The sequence below is a fragment of the Camelus ferus genome, chromosome 21, assembly GCF_009834535.1.
Source record: "Camelus ferus isolate YT-003-E chromosome 21, BCGSAC_Cfer_1.0, whole genome shotgun sequence".
Taxonomy (NCBI): domain Eukaryota; kingdom Metazoa; phylum Chordata; class Mammalia; order Artiodactyla; family Camelidae; genus Camelus; species Camelus ferus.
In genome coordinates this window covers 25,697,237-25,711,766 of record NC_045716.1, presented here as the reverse complement: position 1 = coordinate 25,711,766, position 14,530 = coordinate 25,697,237, and the positions used below count along the sequence as shown (strand labels likewise).

The 14,530-nt window shown below is 45.1% G+C and overlaps 3 protein-coding genes across 4 annotated transcripts; 1 reads left to right on the top strand and 2 right to left on the bottom strand.

The window, feature by feature from the left end:
- Positions 1–123: 123 nt before the first annotated feature.
- On the bottom strand, positions 124–6,089 carry PEX11B (peroxisomal biogenesis factor 11 beta). The gene is made up of 4 exons (XM_032464417.1): positions 5,955–6,089; positions 5,009–5,124; positions 4,401–4,602; positions 124–1,391 (listed from the first exon to the last, which is right to left on the bottom strand). The coding sequence occupies exons 1-4, from the start codon at positions 6,008–6,010 to the stop codon at positions 986–988; spliced, it is 780 nt and encodes a 259-aa protein (XP_032320308.1). The 5' UTR covers positions 6,011–6,089; the 3' UTR covers positions 124–985.
- Positions 6,090–6,571: 482 nt separating this feature from the next.
- Positions 6,572–11,163, top strand: LOC102518691 (gonadotropin-releasing hormone II receptor). The gene is made up of 3 exons (XM_006172744.3): positions 6,572–7,209; positions 9,980–10,190; positions 10,656–11,163. The coding sequence occupies exons 1-3, from the start codon at positions 6,703–6,705 to the stop codon at positions 11,066–11,068; spliced, it is 1,131 nt and encodes a 376-aa protein (XP_006172806.1). The 5' UTR covers positions 6,572–6,702; the 3' UTR covers positions 11,069–11,163.
- Positions 11,164–11,336: 173 nt separating this feature from the next.
- RBM8A (RNA binding motif protein 8A) lies at positions 11,337–13,111 on the bottom strand. Of its 2 annotated transcripts, none has more exons than XM_006172743.3 (6): positions 12,954–13,111; positions 12,616–12,675; positions 12,410–12,484; positions 12,094–12,230; positions 11,670–11,806; positions 11,337–11,558 (listed from the first exon to the last, which is right to left on the bottom strand). In XM_006172743.3, the coding sequence occupies exons 1-6, from the start codon at positions 13,018–13,020 to the stop codon at positions 11,513–11,515; spliced, it is 522 nt and encodes a 173-aa protein (XP_006172805.1). In that variant the 5' UTR covers positions 13,021–13,111; the 3' UTR covers positions 11,337–11,512. The 2 variants fall into 2 exon arrangements, with proteins under 2 accessions (XP_006172805.1, XP_006172804.1); XM_006172742.2 differs by having other exon boundaries at positions 12,410–12,487; positions 12,954–13,110.
- Between the last annotated feature and the right edge of the window lie 1,419 nt (positions 13,112–14,530).

The following is a 14,530-nucleotide window of genomic DNA, read 5'->3' as shown; positions in this document are numbered from 1 at the left end:
ACTGTAGGTGCTCAATAAAAGTCTGTGGACAATGATGCCAGTGGCTAATTCCATGGAAAACCCAAACCACAGTGACAGAAATAGGCGCCTCAGAGGACCAGAACACATGGGACCAGACCAAACTTCAGTGAGTGAATTGATCTTTAATCTGCTAACCTGGAAGGCTTGCTCTCCATCATGGGCAAGGGCCTCAGCTATTTACACAGAATCATTGTACAGTATTTACAGCAAGATGCCAGACACAGCATCATTGGATAGGCAAAGAAGGGGTAAGAAAAGGCCAGATCAAGCCATGAAATCAAAGTGTAGGCAGAAATCTGCAGGTGTACACAGAGGGAAGGGTAAGGGCAAGTCATGAGGAAGGTTGGTGAGGCCGACACGGGAGAGGAAGAAGAAGCGTGAAGCCAGCTCTGGGGCCCGTGGGAAGGGCTCACTGGAACGTAAAGCCCTTAAATTTATGATGTGGAGTATGAAGGGGGGAGTAACTGCCACAGGTCACCCTTGTGAGAAAAAAGAAGGCAGTTAGAACTCCACAGACCACATGGGACTTCTCTTTCTGACTATACTTCAATAAAAACAATAATAATTTAAAAAAGAACTTTACAGACCATACCTTCTACCTCCCACATCAAAAAGTAATTCTGCTGTGGATTAAATTCCTAGGATAGGGTACTGAGAAGGTAAAAGAGATGCAGACGCAGAATCTTAAACAGACTTGAAAGAGACACAGGAAAAAGAGTCAAGACAATACAATGAAAGAGGAAAAGAACAAGAAATCAGCAGATATGAACATCAGAATCATCCCACCGACTTTGCAAGACAGCTTTCCTTCCCTCATCTTCCCCAAAGCTTCCCCCTCTACCCTTGAATCTCTGGATTTCAACTTTAACCAAGGAGTAGAGTTAGAATGGGACTGCTACATGGGGACAACCTAAAATTCCATCCCACCAATTCAGGCCCCTCCTTATCCTGTACCACCAGAACATCAAGGCTTGAGTCGTAGCCAAGGGCAGATTAGGGTGAGAATAGACAGGATGGAGGACACAAGGCCACAAAACCCCACAATCCCAGGGCCACAGTGCCAGAGGCCTAGCTTGTCCAGTGGAATGAAGAGATCGCAGGCATTTCTGACCACATCGAGCAGAAGAGGGGGATGACCTCGAAGGACCCGAGCCAGGAGCAGGACTCGGAGTCGAAGCTTCAGAGCTACTTGGGGCAGGCTTCCTCCTGGAGTTCCTGGACTCCCAGCTCCCCCAGTTTCAATTCCTCCTGGGACTCCTCCTCCAGAGCCCTTCAGTCGCCGGCTACAAGCTGAAGACTCTTGTTCCATCAGGAGGCGAATCTCATAAGCATCACGGCTCAAATTCATGATGAGGGAAAACAGATAATACCTGGGATACACAGGGCAGTAGAGTCAGTAAGGGTACGTATACCTACTTACATCCAACAGAACACTTACACTTCTTTTTTCCCCCCATAGTGCAAAAGGATTACACATTAGAATACCAGAAGGGAATGTTATTGCCCACTCTCACAAATGGCCTTCCACCTTTCTGTAACTAATGGGATTTATGTGCACCTTAAGATCCTCGCTTAAAATTCATGAGTCATGAAATATTCCAAGATCAACCTCAAATTTCACTTTTCCACTTGGCAACCCATTAGTGCACACACATTCAACTTGAACTATAACAATGCAAATTTATTTTAAAAGAACAGCTTCAGTTGTTTCAAAGACTCAGATGTATAGACCATTTAAATCCAATCCTTCCATTAAAAGAAAAAAAAAAGCTAAGCCCACCTTGCCAAATGAGTTGGATTATAAATTCCTTAAGAACAGTCTATGTCTTTTTTATTTTTAATCCATTCTGACAACAGTGGTCTGTATTCAATATAATTGTCCTAACTCTAAAACGTATCCTGACTCTGACCACATCTATCTTTTATACTCCACCACCACAGTCTGAGCCACCATCATCTCTTCCTTGAACTACTACTTTAGTCTTTTAACTGGTTTCTCCACAGCCACACTTGCTCCCCACTCCCAACAATCTAATCTCATACAGTAGCTGGCATAAACATAAATCACATCATTATTCCCTTTCTTAAAACTCTCCAAGGTTTCCTCCCTACCACATTTAGAATAAACTACTTTAGGCAGGCATATAGAACTCAACATCTGACTCTGTCTCTCTAACTTCATCTTGTACCATGCTTTCCCTTAATCGCTATGCTCCAAACACATTAGGTTCTTTCTGTATTTTGATCCTATTAAGCTCGTTTCTGTTTTAGAAACTTTATACCACATACTCCCTCAACCTGAAATATTCTCCCTCCAAAATCTTCTCATGGCTGGTTCTTCCTTGCACTTCAGGTTTGAGCTTAAATGTCACACTTCAACGTGATACATACACACACACACACACACACACACACACACACACACACACACACACACAACTGAATACTACTCAGCCATAAAAAAGAATGAAATAATGTCATCTGCAGCAACATGATGAACCTAGAGAGCTTATCACACTAAGCGAAGTAAGCCAGAGAAAGACAAGTATCATATGATATCACTTATATGTGGGATCTAAAATATGACACAAATGAACTTATTTACAAAACAGAAATAGATTCACAGAAAACAAACTGATAGTTACCAAAGGAGAGGGGTGTGGGGGAGGGCCATATTAGGAGTATGAGATTAGCAGATATAAACTACTGTATATAAAATAAACAACGAGGTCCTACTGTATAGCACAGGGAACTATATTCAATATCTTGTAATATACCATAATGGAAAAGAACATGAAAAAGAAAAAAATTTATATATATATCTCTGAATCACTTTGCTATACACCAGAAACTAACACAACATTGTAAATCAACTATATTTCAATTAAAATAAATAAATAAATAAATAAATATTATCTCTTTAGGGATGTATTCTCCGACCTCCCAATTCTAAAGTAGCGAGCCATTTACTGTCTACCACATGACCTTATTTTAACTTCCTGTATTGCATTTACCACTCTCTGTCATTTTTCTCATTTATTGTTTCTTTGCTCTTACTGTTACAATGTAAGCACCACTGGAGCAGGGATCTTGTTTGTCTTTAGCACTGTGTCTAGACCAGTGCTCGGCACATACTAAGAGCTCTATAAATATTTATTGAATAAAATGAATAAACATGGCATATAAACCCTTCTGGGGAGTTGTTTCTCCATACCACTCCAGCCATGCCTCCACTCCCACCCCTCATACATCCTAAGCCATGTTATAAATATAAATGATAAAGATGAAGAGAAAAGCAAGACATAAATGTAGAAGGAAAGATGCTAATGTAAAATGACAAAGAATCATTGGAGAACAAAAAACCAATACAGATGATATGTATACAGATCATTTAACTCCCAAATCATGATTCTTTCCACTTTCATCACCAGCCTGCTCCTCAGTCCAAGCCAACATCATCTCTTGACCACATTAGGGCATCTCCTCCTCTTTTGCCCTACAGCAATCCATTTTCCACACTACAGCATGAGAGATCTTTTTTGAACACAATTTGAATTATGTCACATCTCTGCTCAGAACCCACTGTACTTAGGATAAAATTTAAACAAAAAAAAAAAAACCCTTACCATTGCCTACAAGGCTTTGCATGAATGACCTGGACCCTGTCTGCCTCTCCAGTTTGAACTTTTAGCCTTAAGTCCATCACACTGGTTTTCTTTCTATTTCTCTAATTCCATGAAGTCTTTCTTGGCTCAGTCCTCAAAGTGTGCTATTTTCTGTTTGGGAAGATCTTCTCTGCTACTGTTTGCTTTGTATAACTTCTACTCAGACTTCAAGTCTGAAACAAATTTAATTTTCTCAAAGAATTCTTCCTTGACTTTTCAATCTAAATTAGTTCCCCGTGTTATATATCTCATAACATCGTGTACTTCCCCACAAATATTTGGTTTGGTGATTATTTGTCTTAATCCCTGACTCCTCCACTAGACTAGAAGCTTCATGAGAGCAGGAACCATAACTGTTTGGCCCTTTGCTGTATTCCCTGGCTCACAGCAAGAACCTACTAAATATTTTTAGAATGAATGAATGAGCAGGCAATGAGGGGCATAACCTGTGGTACAGACAGACGCAGAATTAAAGAAATAGAATTAATATCTAATCTTGCCCGATCTTAGTCATTCATCATGGAAGAGCATCTGTCTTCCATCTTCCCCTATTCATTATTCTCTGATAGTTTAAGATCTAAATGAAGATTGGAAGCCAAGTGATTAAGATGTGTATATTCTCAGAGAAGCCCCTGAGAGACTGTTCTTTCATAAAAGGCCAGCTATGCAGTATGGAGAATACAAAAGGTTTTGAAGGATAAAAGGATATCAAACCTGAATGAACGCTGGGCCCACTTCTCCTGATCCACACGGGGAGCGAGTCCAGACTTTCCAGCCCACAGGACATTGTCACAGGCGAAGTACAAGGCTCTATTGAGGTGACTAACAGTGATGCAGAATCTCAGGACAACATCTGATAGATGCACAGCTCGTTTGGCTGACTCAAGGGCATCTGCCGAGTTACCGAGGCGTAGGACTTGCGGAGGTTAGCAAAGAAAAGCAAGGATTTGGGAAAGCAGAGAGGCAAATAGAGAGCAAGACACAGAGAAAGAGAGAGCGCAAGAGGGTGAAAGTCGAGCAAGTGATAAAAAACAATAACAAACAATTTTAAGTGCAGAAAGAGTTCATTCTATTTTACTTCAAGATTTAGTCAATTTGTGTCCCAGGTTAGTTTTCTCAAATTTGCCCCATTCTTTCTAATCCTTCATTACTCTTACCCCTGCTCTCTTGTCCCGGTCAGGAGGCATGCAGAGAGTAAGTGCAGAGGAAATGAGGGAGAAGAACCGGCAGAGAAGGTCAAAAACAGGACGGAGGGGCTAAGGAAGAAAAGCTGGGGATGGAGGAAGTGTTGGATTAATAAAAGGAAAGGCACAGTTACTTACGCTTTCTTCCTAGGCTCAGATGGCCCTCCAGTTGTCGAATCTGTTTCTGTAACTCAGGACTGGCCCCATGTTTCTGTAGAGCATGGCCAAGAAGGGAGCAAGCATACTGGGCAGCCCTGGAGGAGAGAGAGGACAGGTAAGGTAAGGTGGAGGCCTCCCTAACCTCCCTCTCAAAAGTGTCCTCCAAAAGGCGAGTCCTCCCTGGACCCCTCCTTTTCCCCGTTTGAGACATTTCCCTCTCCTCCTCTTCATGCCCACATCTCACCGTTTCTCCTCCAGGCCAGGGGAAGAGAAAGACGTAAGGATTAAAAAAAAAGGAGCCTAGAAGGGGGTGGGGAGCACTCTCTAGAACTGAGGAAACGAGAGATTTGACAATGACGAGGACTGAAGGGGATAATGAAGGCGGCAGGGGGTCCATCACAAGCACATCAGTGTGAGCATCTTTGTGATATGTGAGGGAGTGGGGGATAGCTGGAGGGCAGATTATTCTTCAGAATAGGTGGACTAAGATTTTCAAGGCCCTTGAGATGAATCGAGACTAAAAGCCAGGGCGGGGAGACAGAGGAGTTCGCGGGTGACAGAAGGCTGAGGGGACAGGGAAACTTCGGAGCGCCTCGTCAGCCCTGGGGACAGAGTCCAGGTCGCTATCCGCCACGGGGCGAACGCTCCTCGTCCCACCGGCGCCCAGTGAGGAAACTGTCGGTCTCATGTCAACACGCAACCCTGAGCGACCTCCCCGCTGGCCCACTCGTGCCTCAGTTTTCCCATCTTTCCCGCGGGCAGAAACGAATCATGGCCTCATAGCCGGCTCAACAGAGAGCCTCGCGTTCCGTCCGGGACCCCGTACCCTGAGTTGACCCTTTTTGACCCCCGTAGTGGGAACCTGACCTCGCCTCACGAGGCTCTTCCCCTGCCCGCCCTCCCCCAACTCCTCTTCGGGCCGCACCTACACAGCCGCTCCCGGGCCTGGCTCTGAGCGCTGAAGCGGACCCAGGCGTCCATGACAGCGGCGGCCCCGGCTCCGCAGATCTGCTCCCGCCCCACTTCCCGCCCCTAGTCACGCCTCCCGGACGACCCGACGGTGCCGCGCGAGGGACAAACATCATCAGGAAAGAAAGCGCCTGCAGCCGGCCCCTGAAGCGGCATTTCAGAACGAGCAGCACTTGTCTCTGGGCCTACACCTGCGTGTTTTTGCGCGCGTCTCCATCAGCGCGTCCTTTTGTCAGATGATCTCTATTTCTTAAGCCCGCCTGCGGAGGCACATTTTCCTTTAAATAGTCTGGACCAAGGGCGGGGCTTGCAGGATGCGGGCGGGGCCAGAAGGTGCCGCAGTGCTCTCGCCGGGGCCGCTAGGATAGCGTTCCCTCCACCCGTGGAGCGCGTTCAACAGAACACCCCAGTCAGTTCACACACTGACTCACTCGCACGCTCCAGACGAATCCAGGACTCTGGGCGCTAAAGAAGTCAATGGAAGCAGAAGCCTACACCGGATTCCTGTTCCCTGCAGGACCCTGACAGTTGGACAGGTGACTTCCAGAATACGGATGGAGTCTCCAGAGACAGACGCTTTAGTGGACGAAATTCGCCAAATAACCAACTTCAGATCCTAAAAGGGAGGGAGAACAATCAGCGGACGCAGCTAATCTCTTCAAACCCACACTTTATCCCCTCACCCCTTGCCTTTCCAGGTCACCATGTCTGCAGGAAACGGCACCCCTTCGGGGTCAGCAGCAGGGGAGGTCTGGGCGGGGTCAGGAGTAGAAGTGGAGGGCTCAGAGCTGCCCACCTTCTCAGTTGCAGCCAAGGTCCGAGTGGGAGTGACCGTTGTGCTGTTTATTTCTTCGGCTGGAGGGAACCTGGCTGTGCTGTGGTCAGTGACACGGCCGCAACCTAGCCAGCTCCGCCCCTCTCCGGTACGACGACTCTTTGCTCATTTAGCAGCTGCCGACTTACTGGTCACTTTTGTGGTTATGCCTCTAGATGCCACCTGGAATATCACTGTTCAGTGGCTGGCCGGGGATATCGCATGTCGGACACTCATGTTCCTGAAACTAATGGCTATGTATGCCGCAGCTTTCCTGCCTGTGGTCATTGGGCTCGACCGCCAGGCAGCCGTACTCCACCCGCTTGGACCCCGCTCAACTGGAGGGAAACTTCTGGGGGCAGCCTGGGGACTTAGTTTCCTGCTTGCCTTGCCCCAGGTGAGTGACTTGCCGGCACTTACGGCTAGACTCAACAAGAATTTGGGTATACAACATGAGCCTTCGGTTTCAAGGGGTGTGCGTGGCCGCGGTCACCATTAATCCTCAGCGGGGGAGCCTCTGCTATCTCTTTTGCAAGTTACCATCATCGAGTGTTAATTTGTATTTTTGTAAAGAGCCTTTGATTTTACTACACTTGACTTCCACCTTTTTGCATCCTCCCTCCCAACCTTTTTCAGATGCAGAACTCTAGGGCAGGGAGGAAACATATATGGGAAGAAGACAGTTAAGTCAGTGACTTTGGACAAAACTTTGTGGTACATTCATTCATCAATCCAAAAAATAATGTGCATCCCCTAGGTACAATCAAAAGTTCTATCAAGGATAGAGCGACAAAGTCTTGCCTCCAAGAAATTTTTAAACTAGTGCAGAGTCAAATTAATATGCAATTAGAACACAGTGTGTAGTCGAGCGTTAATCTAAGCATAAGGAGCTAAAGAACAACGGAGATGTCTGACCCACTCTTGGACAGTTAGGGAAAGCTTCCTGACTTCCCAGAGACGTTAAAAGTTGATTCTTGGAAGTCAGACAAGTTAAAGCAGGACTGCTGGGGAGGGTAGAGGGTAGACAATCTCACAGTGGTTGCAGCTCAAGATGAGGGCTAGAGAATGGTGAATAATGAGCCCTGGGGGGAATGAAGAACCAGATCACAAATATTAGGCTTGTAGTTTATCCTGAGGGCAGTGGAGACTCTAAAGTAAAAGGTAGAGAGTGACAATTAGATTTGCCATTTTTTACTCTAACTTTATGGTGGGTGTCAGAACCGGGGGAAAGGGGGAGCATCTGAACTTGAGGACCAGTTAATCAAATCTCAATACTGAAAATGAACTAGAAATCTAGAAAAAAGCAAGTCTTTCAAAACCAAAACCACTACCACTATCTGGGAGGAGGGAGTAAAGCAGCATCTCTGAGACAAGGATTAGGGTTATGTCAGGACGGAGTCTATAATTTCAGCCTCTGGAATAATACATTCTAGAGCCAGATTTAAGATTTGACCCTTAAATCCTTAAATATTTTAAATTAACTATCAGTTAGTCTGACCGTAGTTCTAAAGTAGGAAGTATTGCTTCCAACAGTATGTTGCAAACAGGACCTCTGCTACCCCAAGTTTTAAAAAGCAGCCTGTTGCCTCCATGCAAAAGGAGTTACAGTTGAATTTATATGAAGCGAATTTTAGATGTGAGCTGGGAGTTAGGAAGAAGCCTGTTTTTGACGTTTGCTTGTTTTACTTTTGCTTTTTGAGTCTAGGCTCTACCACAACTAGCTATATGACTGGCTAAATCCCTTGAAATATATAGGCCACAAGATAATGGAATAGCAAATGAATTTCATCCTTTCTTGCAGTCTGAAAACCTGACAATAGTGCAACCTCCATTTGCTTCAACAGCAACCTGGTAACATCATGATTGAGGTTCAAAAGGTGCTATTTTGGGTTCCACATTAGCATCCTCCTATGTAAATTCTGCACTGCCCTTATGTTGCACTTAAAATATTAGTGTCAGTAAAAAAAAACTTTTTTGTTAGTGTGGTGAAGGGAACATTGTTGTAGTTAGAAACTATTTTTATAGACTCGAGTTTCCAAGTTATCAGAAGTAGCTGAAAAGGTTTCCACAGTCGATGGTAAATTGCGTATCAGATAAGAAAAGAAGAGGCAGAAGTGGGGCCATGGACCAAAATGTGAGTCCAGGAGCCCTGCCTATTTTAAACTCCTTCTCACAAGGTGTCAAGTATTTCTAGGTGTACTATAACCCGCCCCCCCCCACCCCACCAAAACAAAACCCTCAAAATATATGGACTCAAGATAGGGGAAGAGGAAAAACCACTCCCCAACTGACTTAGAATCGCCTGATCCTAAGTCCAAGCAGTTCATTTAATTGCATGTCTGTGGCTGATACTATTTACCTTTCCTAAAAGTCCCTCATGTTTGCTGAAATCACTTTCCAAAATGACTTATATCTAAGAATCTGATACCTACAAAGCTTGCCTTCTATCAAACTAATAGTGACTCAGTCCACCTTACCTGAACTGAGGTAGTCAACCTGAAGCTCTCAACTGAAAAATACTCCCTACTGACTCAAAGCAAAACCCCAGCAGTTTGCCAAAAAGGGGAAGGGGCAGCCAACAGCATTTGGAAAATGTTAGATTTTATTTAACATTGTTTCACCATCATAGTTACTGTACATATGACTATTACTAAAGGTCACTTTACAGAGTGGCTGCAAAATGGCCTGAAACTTTAGCAGCACCTGTTTTATACAAGATTTCTTGTTTTCACAGAATCAATCACACACATCATGAAAATCATTTCAGCTCAAAAGGTTGGTGAGGTGGTAGATACCCTTTTATGAAGTTCAATGTTAGAATAGTATTTGAAAGGGCAAGGTTTTTTTTTCCTTTTTGTTCTAAATGTAGGTACTGGGGATTGAACCCAGGACCTCGTGCATGGTAAGCATATGTGCTACCTCTGAGCTGTACCCACCCCTTGAGAAGACAGGATTCTTTAAATTCCGGATTTAACAAACATAGCCTAAGGGGAAGAGGGATTTTCGAGATACATTTCTACACTTTTAAATATGGCACCATGGATGTACAATTACTCGGCACTGCAGAGAATTAAGAATGAACTGGAAGGAGATACTGCTGAACTGGTGGGTAGGCTGGTGGGGAGGGTAAGGGGAACCAGCTCTAACAGTCCCCAACTCCATTCTAGCTATTCCTGTTCCATACTGTCCGCCGAGCTGGTCCAGTCCCCTTCACTCAGTGTGTCACCAAAGGCAGCTTCAAGGCTCAATGGCAAGAGACCACCTATAACCTCTTCACCTTCTGCTGCCTCTTTCTGCTGCCACTGACTGCCATGACCATCTGCTATAGCCGCATTGTCCTCAGTGCGTCCAGTTCCCGGACAAGAAAGGGGAACCATGGTGAGACCCCAGACCCCAGGCCCTAACCCATACCCTACTGCTTCTAACCTCATTTATTTGATAGTGATCTATCAAACCAAAAGTGAAATACCACCCATATCTCTAGCACCTGATGCTACACATAATGTTATTGAATGCCTTCAATTCTAACTTCATTCTCTGAAGTTGAGTTAGCTGGGCAAGAATAAGGAGAAAAGGGATCAGTATTCTCCTCTGTTAGACACCAGCACGTCTTCAAATAGACTTGGCAGCTTCATGTAACACAGCATCTTAATCGAAACCTTTTTTTTCCCAGCATGTCTATCATAATCCCTGGGGGGAGGAGAGTGTATCGTCCTAGGCTGGGAAGGGAAAGGCGGCATGCAGCATTTTCTTCCTTGTAGAGGGGGAGAGCTCTATTTATGCCCATTCATCAACTCAGGAGCTGAGTGGTTCTGAATTTGAGTGTGTTTTCTAAATTCCCAGCCTCTGCCGGTGAATTTGCCCTCCGCCGCTCCTTAGACAATCATCCCCGTGTTCGTCTTCGGGCCCTGCGACTGGCCCTGCTTGTCCTGCTGACCTTCATCCTCTGCTGGACACCTTATTACCTGCTAGGTCTCTGGTACTGGTTCTCTCCCACCATGCTAAATGAAGTGCCTCCCAGCCTCAGCCACATCCTTTTCCTCTTTGGCCTCCTCAATGCTCCTCTGGATCCTCTCCTCTATGGGGCCTTCACCCTTGGCTGCCGAAGAGGGCATCAAGAACTTAGTATAGACTCCTCCAGAGAAGGAGGATCTGGAAGAAAGCCCCCGCAGGAGATTCAAGCCCTTAGACAGATGGAAATACAAGCAAATGTGGCAGCAAAAGAGGCAGGAGAAACAAAAGAGACATTTCTATAACATCCATTTGCTCAGGACAGAGTACACAGGAACAGAATAATTATTCTTTAGTATCACAAGAATATCTGACTTCTACCCTGCTCTCTTAGCTTCCAAGAAAAAGAAATACTGAGCAGTCTCTACTTTGACCCCAGCTGAGACTTGAGACTATGTCTACTGTAGAAACTCACACAGAATTCAGTCCCTGGGAGAAGTATCTTCACAGTGACCCACACTACCTTACTGTAAATAGTGCTTCAGAGCTTGCAATGTCAGAACAGGAAAGTAATTTTAAATGTAGAAAACAAAAATGGGACATTTATTCATAACTCAAAAGAAACACTAAGCAGAAAAGGGTAAGAGATTAAATATAAAACACAGTGAGTTCCACCCCAGCCCTATTTTCCCAAAGCTGCATGGTCAAATGGAACCTCTGGAGAGAACACCAGAACAACAGAAGATGGGTCAGCGACGCCTTCGGTCTGGACTCCTGCTGCGTCTTCGGCCACCTCTAGGGACAAGGAAAAGAGATAGGGCCCATCAGAGAAATACAATACAATGTCCTTATTCTGTTTTGCTCATATTCTCTTCACTGAGATAGTGTTTGCCCTCTCCACTTTACCTCCTCTTGCCCTTGGGTGGACCCCGAACAAAACACCAGTCCACGCTGATTGGCTGTCCCATCAAATCCTGGCCATTGAGTCCCTCCATAGCAGCCTGGGCCTCCTTGTATGTTTCATACTCAACTAGAGTATACCCCTAGGACAAGTGAAAAGACAGATTATGAAAACCCTCCTATTCCAGCAAGCTATTTTCTATTCAAATAGAAAAATCCATACTCTCAACAACGAATATACATCATATACCTCTATTATATATACAACTGTGTGTCTGTTTCTGTCTCTTTGCTATGTCTAACAAAATCAATTCCCAATGTCATTTTATTTTAACTTTGCTCTTGGCCAACCACAACAAACACGGGAGAACTACCAACGCTGTCTAAGGGTTATGGGGGAAGAGAGGTAATGGAGTATCACTCAGGATACCTTCAGATATCCTGTTCGCCTGTCCAGGTTGAGATGGATGTTTTTTATTTCCCCATACTCTGCAAATTTATCATGGATGTCTTCTTCCGTGGCTTCCTCATGGACTCCAGTGACAAAGAGAATCCAACCTTCAACAGCTGTTGGGGAAGGGAGGGAGGCTGTTTGAGCTTATGAGAGAAAAACTTCAAAACAAGATCACAGAAGTAGACTATGTGCAGACACCACAGAGATTGGTTAAGCTACCTCTGACCCCATTCCTACTGGGTTTTATTTCATTGTTTCCTAATTCTCTACAGACAATCTCCATTTTACTTACAGCGCTGTGGTCCGGGTTCATCACCATCCTGCTCCACGCTGTCATAATCCTCACGCATCCGCGCTCGAGACCCCTCTTCTATTAGAAACATACACGAGATCACCGGAAAATCCCCCATCTCCCACTGCTCACCATAACTCTGAATGGGGACTCCAAAACTCATAGTTCTCACCATTCTAGACCCCATTCCACCCACAAACACTCACCAGAGCCAAAGCCACGACCTTTCCGTTTCTTTGCTTTTTCTTTCAGTTTGTGGATGCTCTCTGGAACCCCAGAAGTGAAAGAATAAGTGACAGAGATAACAGTTTACAACTAGCGTCTCTTTTCCAGACATCATTTGAAAGCCGACCTCACCACCTCCAGTCTCAGTCCCTTCCTGGACCGCCCCCGTTCCTCCCGAAGGAGGCGGGGTCTCCAAGCCAACGGAAAGCCAGTTCCCCGCTCGCATCCTCCTCGCTGGGGAGAAGGGAGATTACGTTTTTCTAATACGCCCTTCTCTCGCACCTTCCCCGCTTCCCGCAGCCGCCTCCACTGTCCTCACCGTCCCCATCCTCATCCATGGCGAAGTCCTCGCCCCCGGCCTCGTGAAGATCCAGCACGTCAGCCATCTTGCCTTCGCTCTAACTCCCGGCCGTGCCTCTCAGGCCCGAGGCTCCTCCGGTAGCTGTCGCGGAGGGGAAAGGTCGCCAGTCAAATTGACCAATCAAAAACTAACTCTAAGTCCCGCCCTCGGCGCGGTGAAAATACGCAACGGAGGCGGGCCTAGTTTGGGAATATCCCGGAAGTGTTCCGTAGCCATCTTGAGCGGGTCGTGAGCGGAAGGCCCCGGCTCTGAGAGGGACAGGCGAGGGGGTGGGCGGAGTCAATAACTTCCGCTGAAATAGGGTAGCTGACAGAGACGCCCAGCCTGGTTTTTTTTTTGTTAAAGGCTTGCTTCGCGTCTCCTTTCACTCCATACTAGGGAATGGAAGTTGAAGAGAGATTTTTTCTCTAGAAACTTCCAGACCTATACTGTGCCGAGGAGCAGCCTGATCTATGATGGAAGCATTAAAAAAAAAAAAAAAATGTAGTTCAGTCAGCAGTTCTGCCTCAAAAAGCTGCTTCTGGAACGTACTGCAGCACGAATTTTCTCTCCTAAAAAAACCCTAGCAGACCTGGTTGTCCGGTAAAATAAGATTGGGGAGACAAATATCAACCTTAAAGAAAAAGAAAACTCACTCAAATTCTTTCCTCCACTTACGGAAATTAAAAAAGAAAAATCACGGCTTTGAACAAAATAGGAGCTTTAGCTTCTCTGAGGATGGTACAAATATTTAACATTTAAAAACCTAGGAGTTGAGGCAAAACCCATGTTGCCCCCACATTCTGGAATCTACATAGACCTTAAACAATAGTGGACTGTGGGTTTATTTATTAATGTTAAAGTCAAACAGTTATGAATGTCGATATGTGTGTCTAATATTTTAAGAGGTGCTGGCAGAACGGGGAAATTCCTGTGTTGTCAACAGTCACTTTATAATTACATTAGGAAAGTGATCATTGCCATAGCACAAAGTTCTATGGCGGAACAAAGAAAATTTCTAATAGGACTGGAAGTAAGGAGAGTGCATGTAAGGGGGGCCCTCCATTTGAACTAGGACTTTAAGGTTGGGTAGTTTTACAGGGAAAGCAGTTGTACTGAGACTTAGATAAATCTGTTCTCTGCAGTAGGTACTGTGGTCTTTGGAAAAATGAGTTGGTTACATCTCTACTGAAAATCCTCCCTTGACTTACTTTTGCACTTAGAATGAAAAAGTTCAGGCTCACACAGCCTGCTCTGCCTCTCTCCCACCTCTTCCACCACCATTCTTCCCTCTCACCCATTAAACTCTCCCTATACTTTCTCTCAGCTATGTTGTACTCCTTCCCATCTAAGGACTTTTGCAAATCTCTGTCCCTGATCCTCTCACTCCAGCTCTTGGGGTCTTCACTCTTATTTCCTTCACAGGATTTAAACTCAAAGCTTTAATTACCTTGCTTACTTTCTGACTTGTTTATTGTCTATTTTGACTTGTTTATTGTTTATTGTCAGAATGGCAAGAAACTCTGTATTCCTGATGCTCTATAACTAGGAAATAA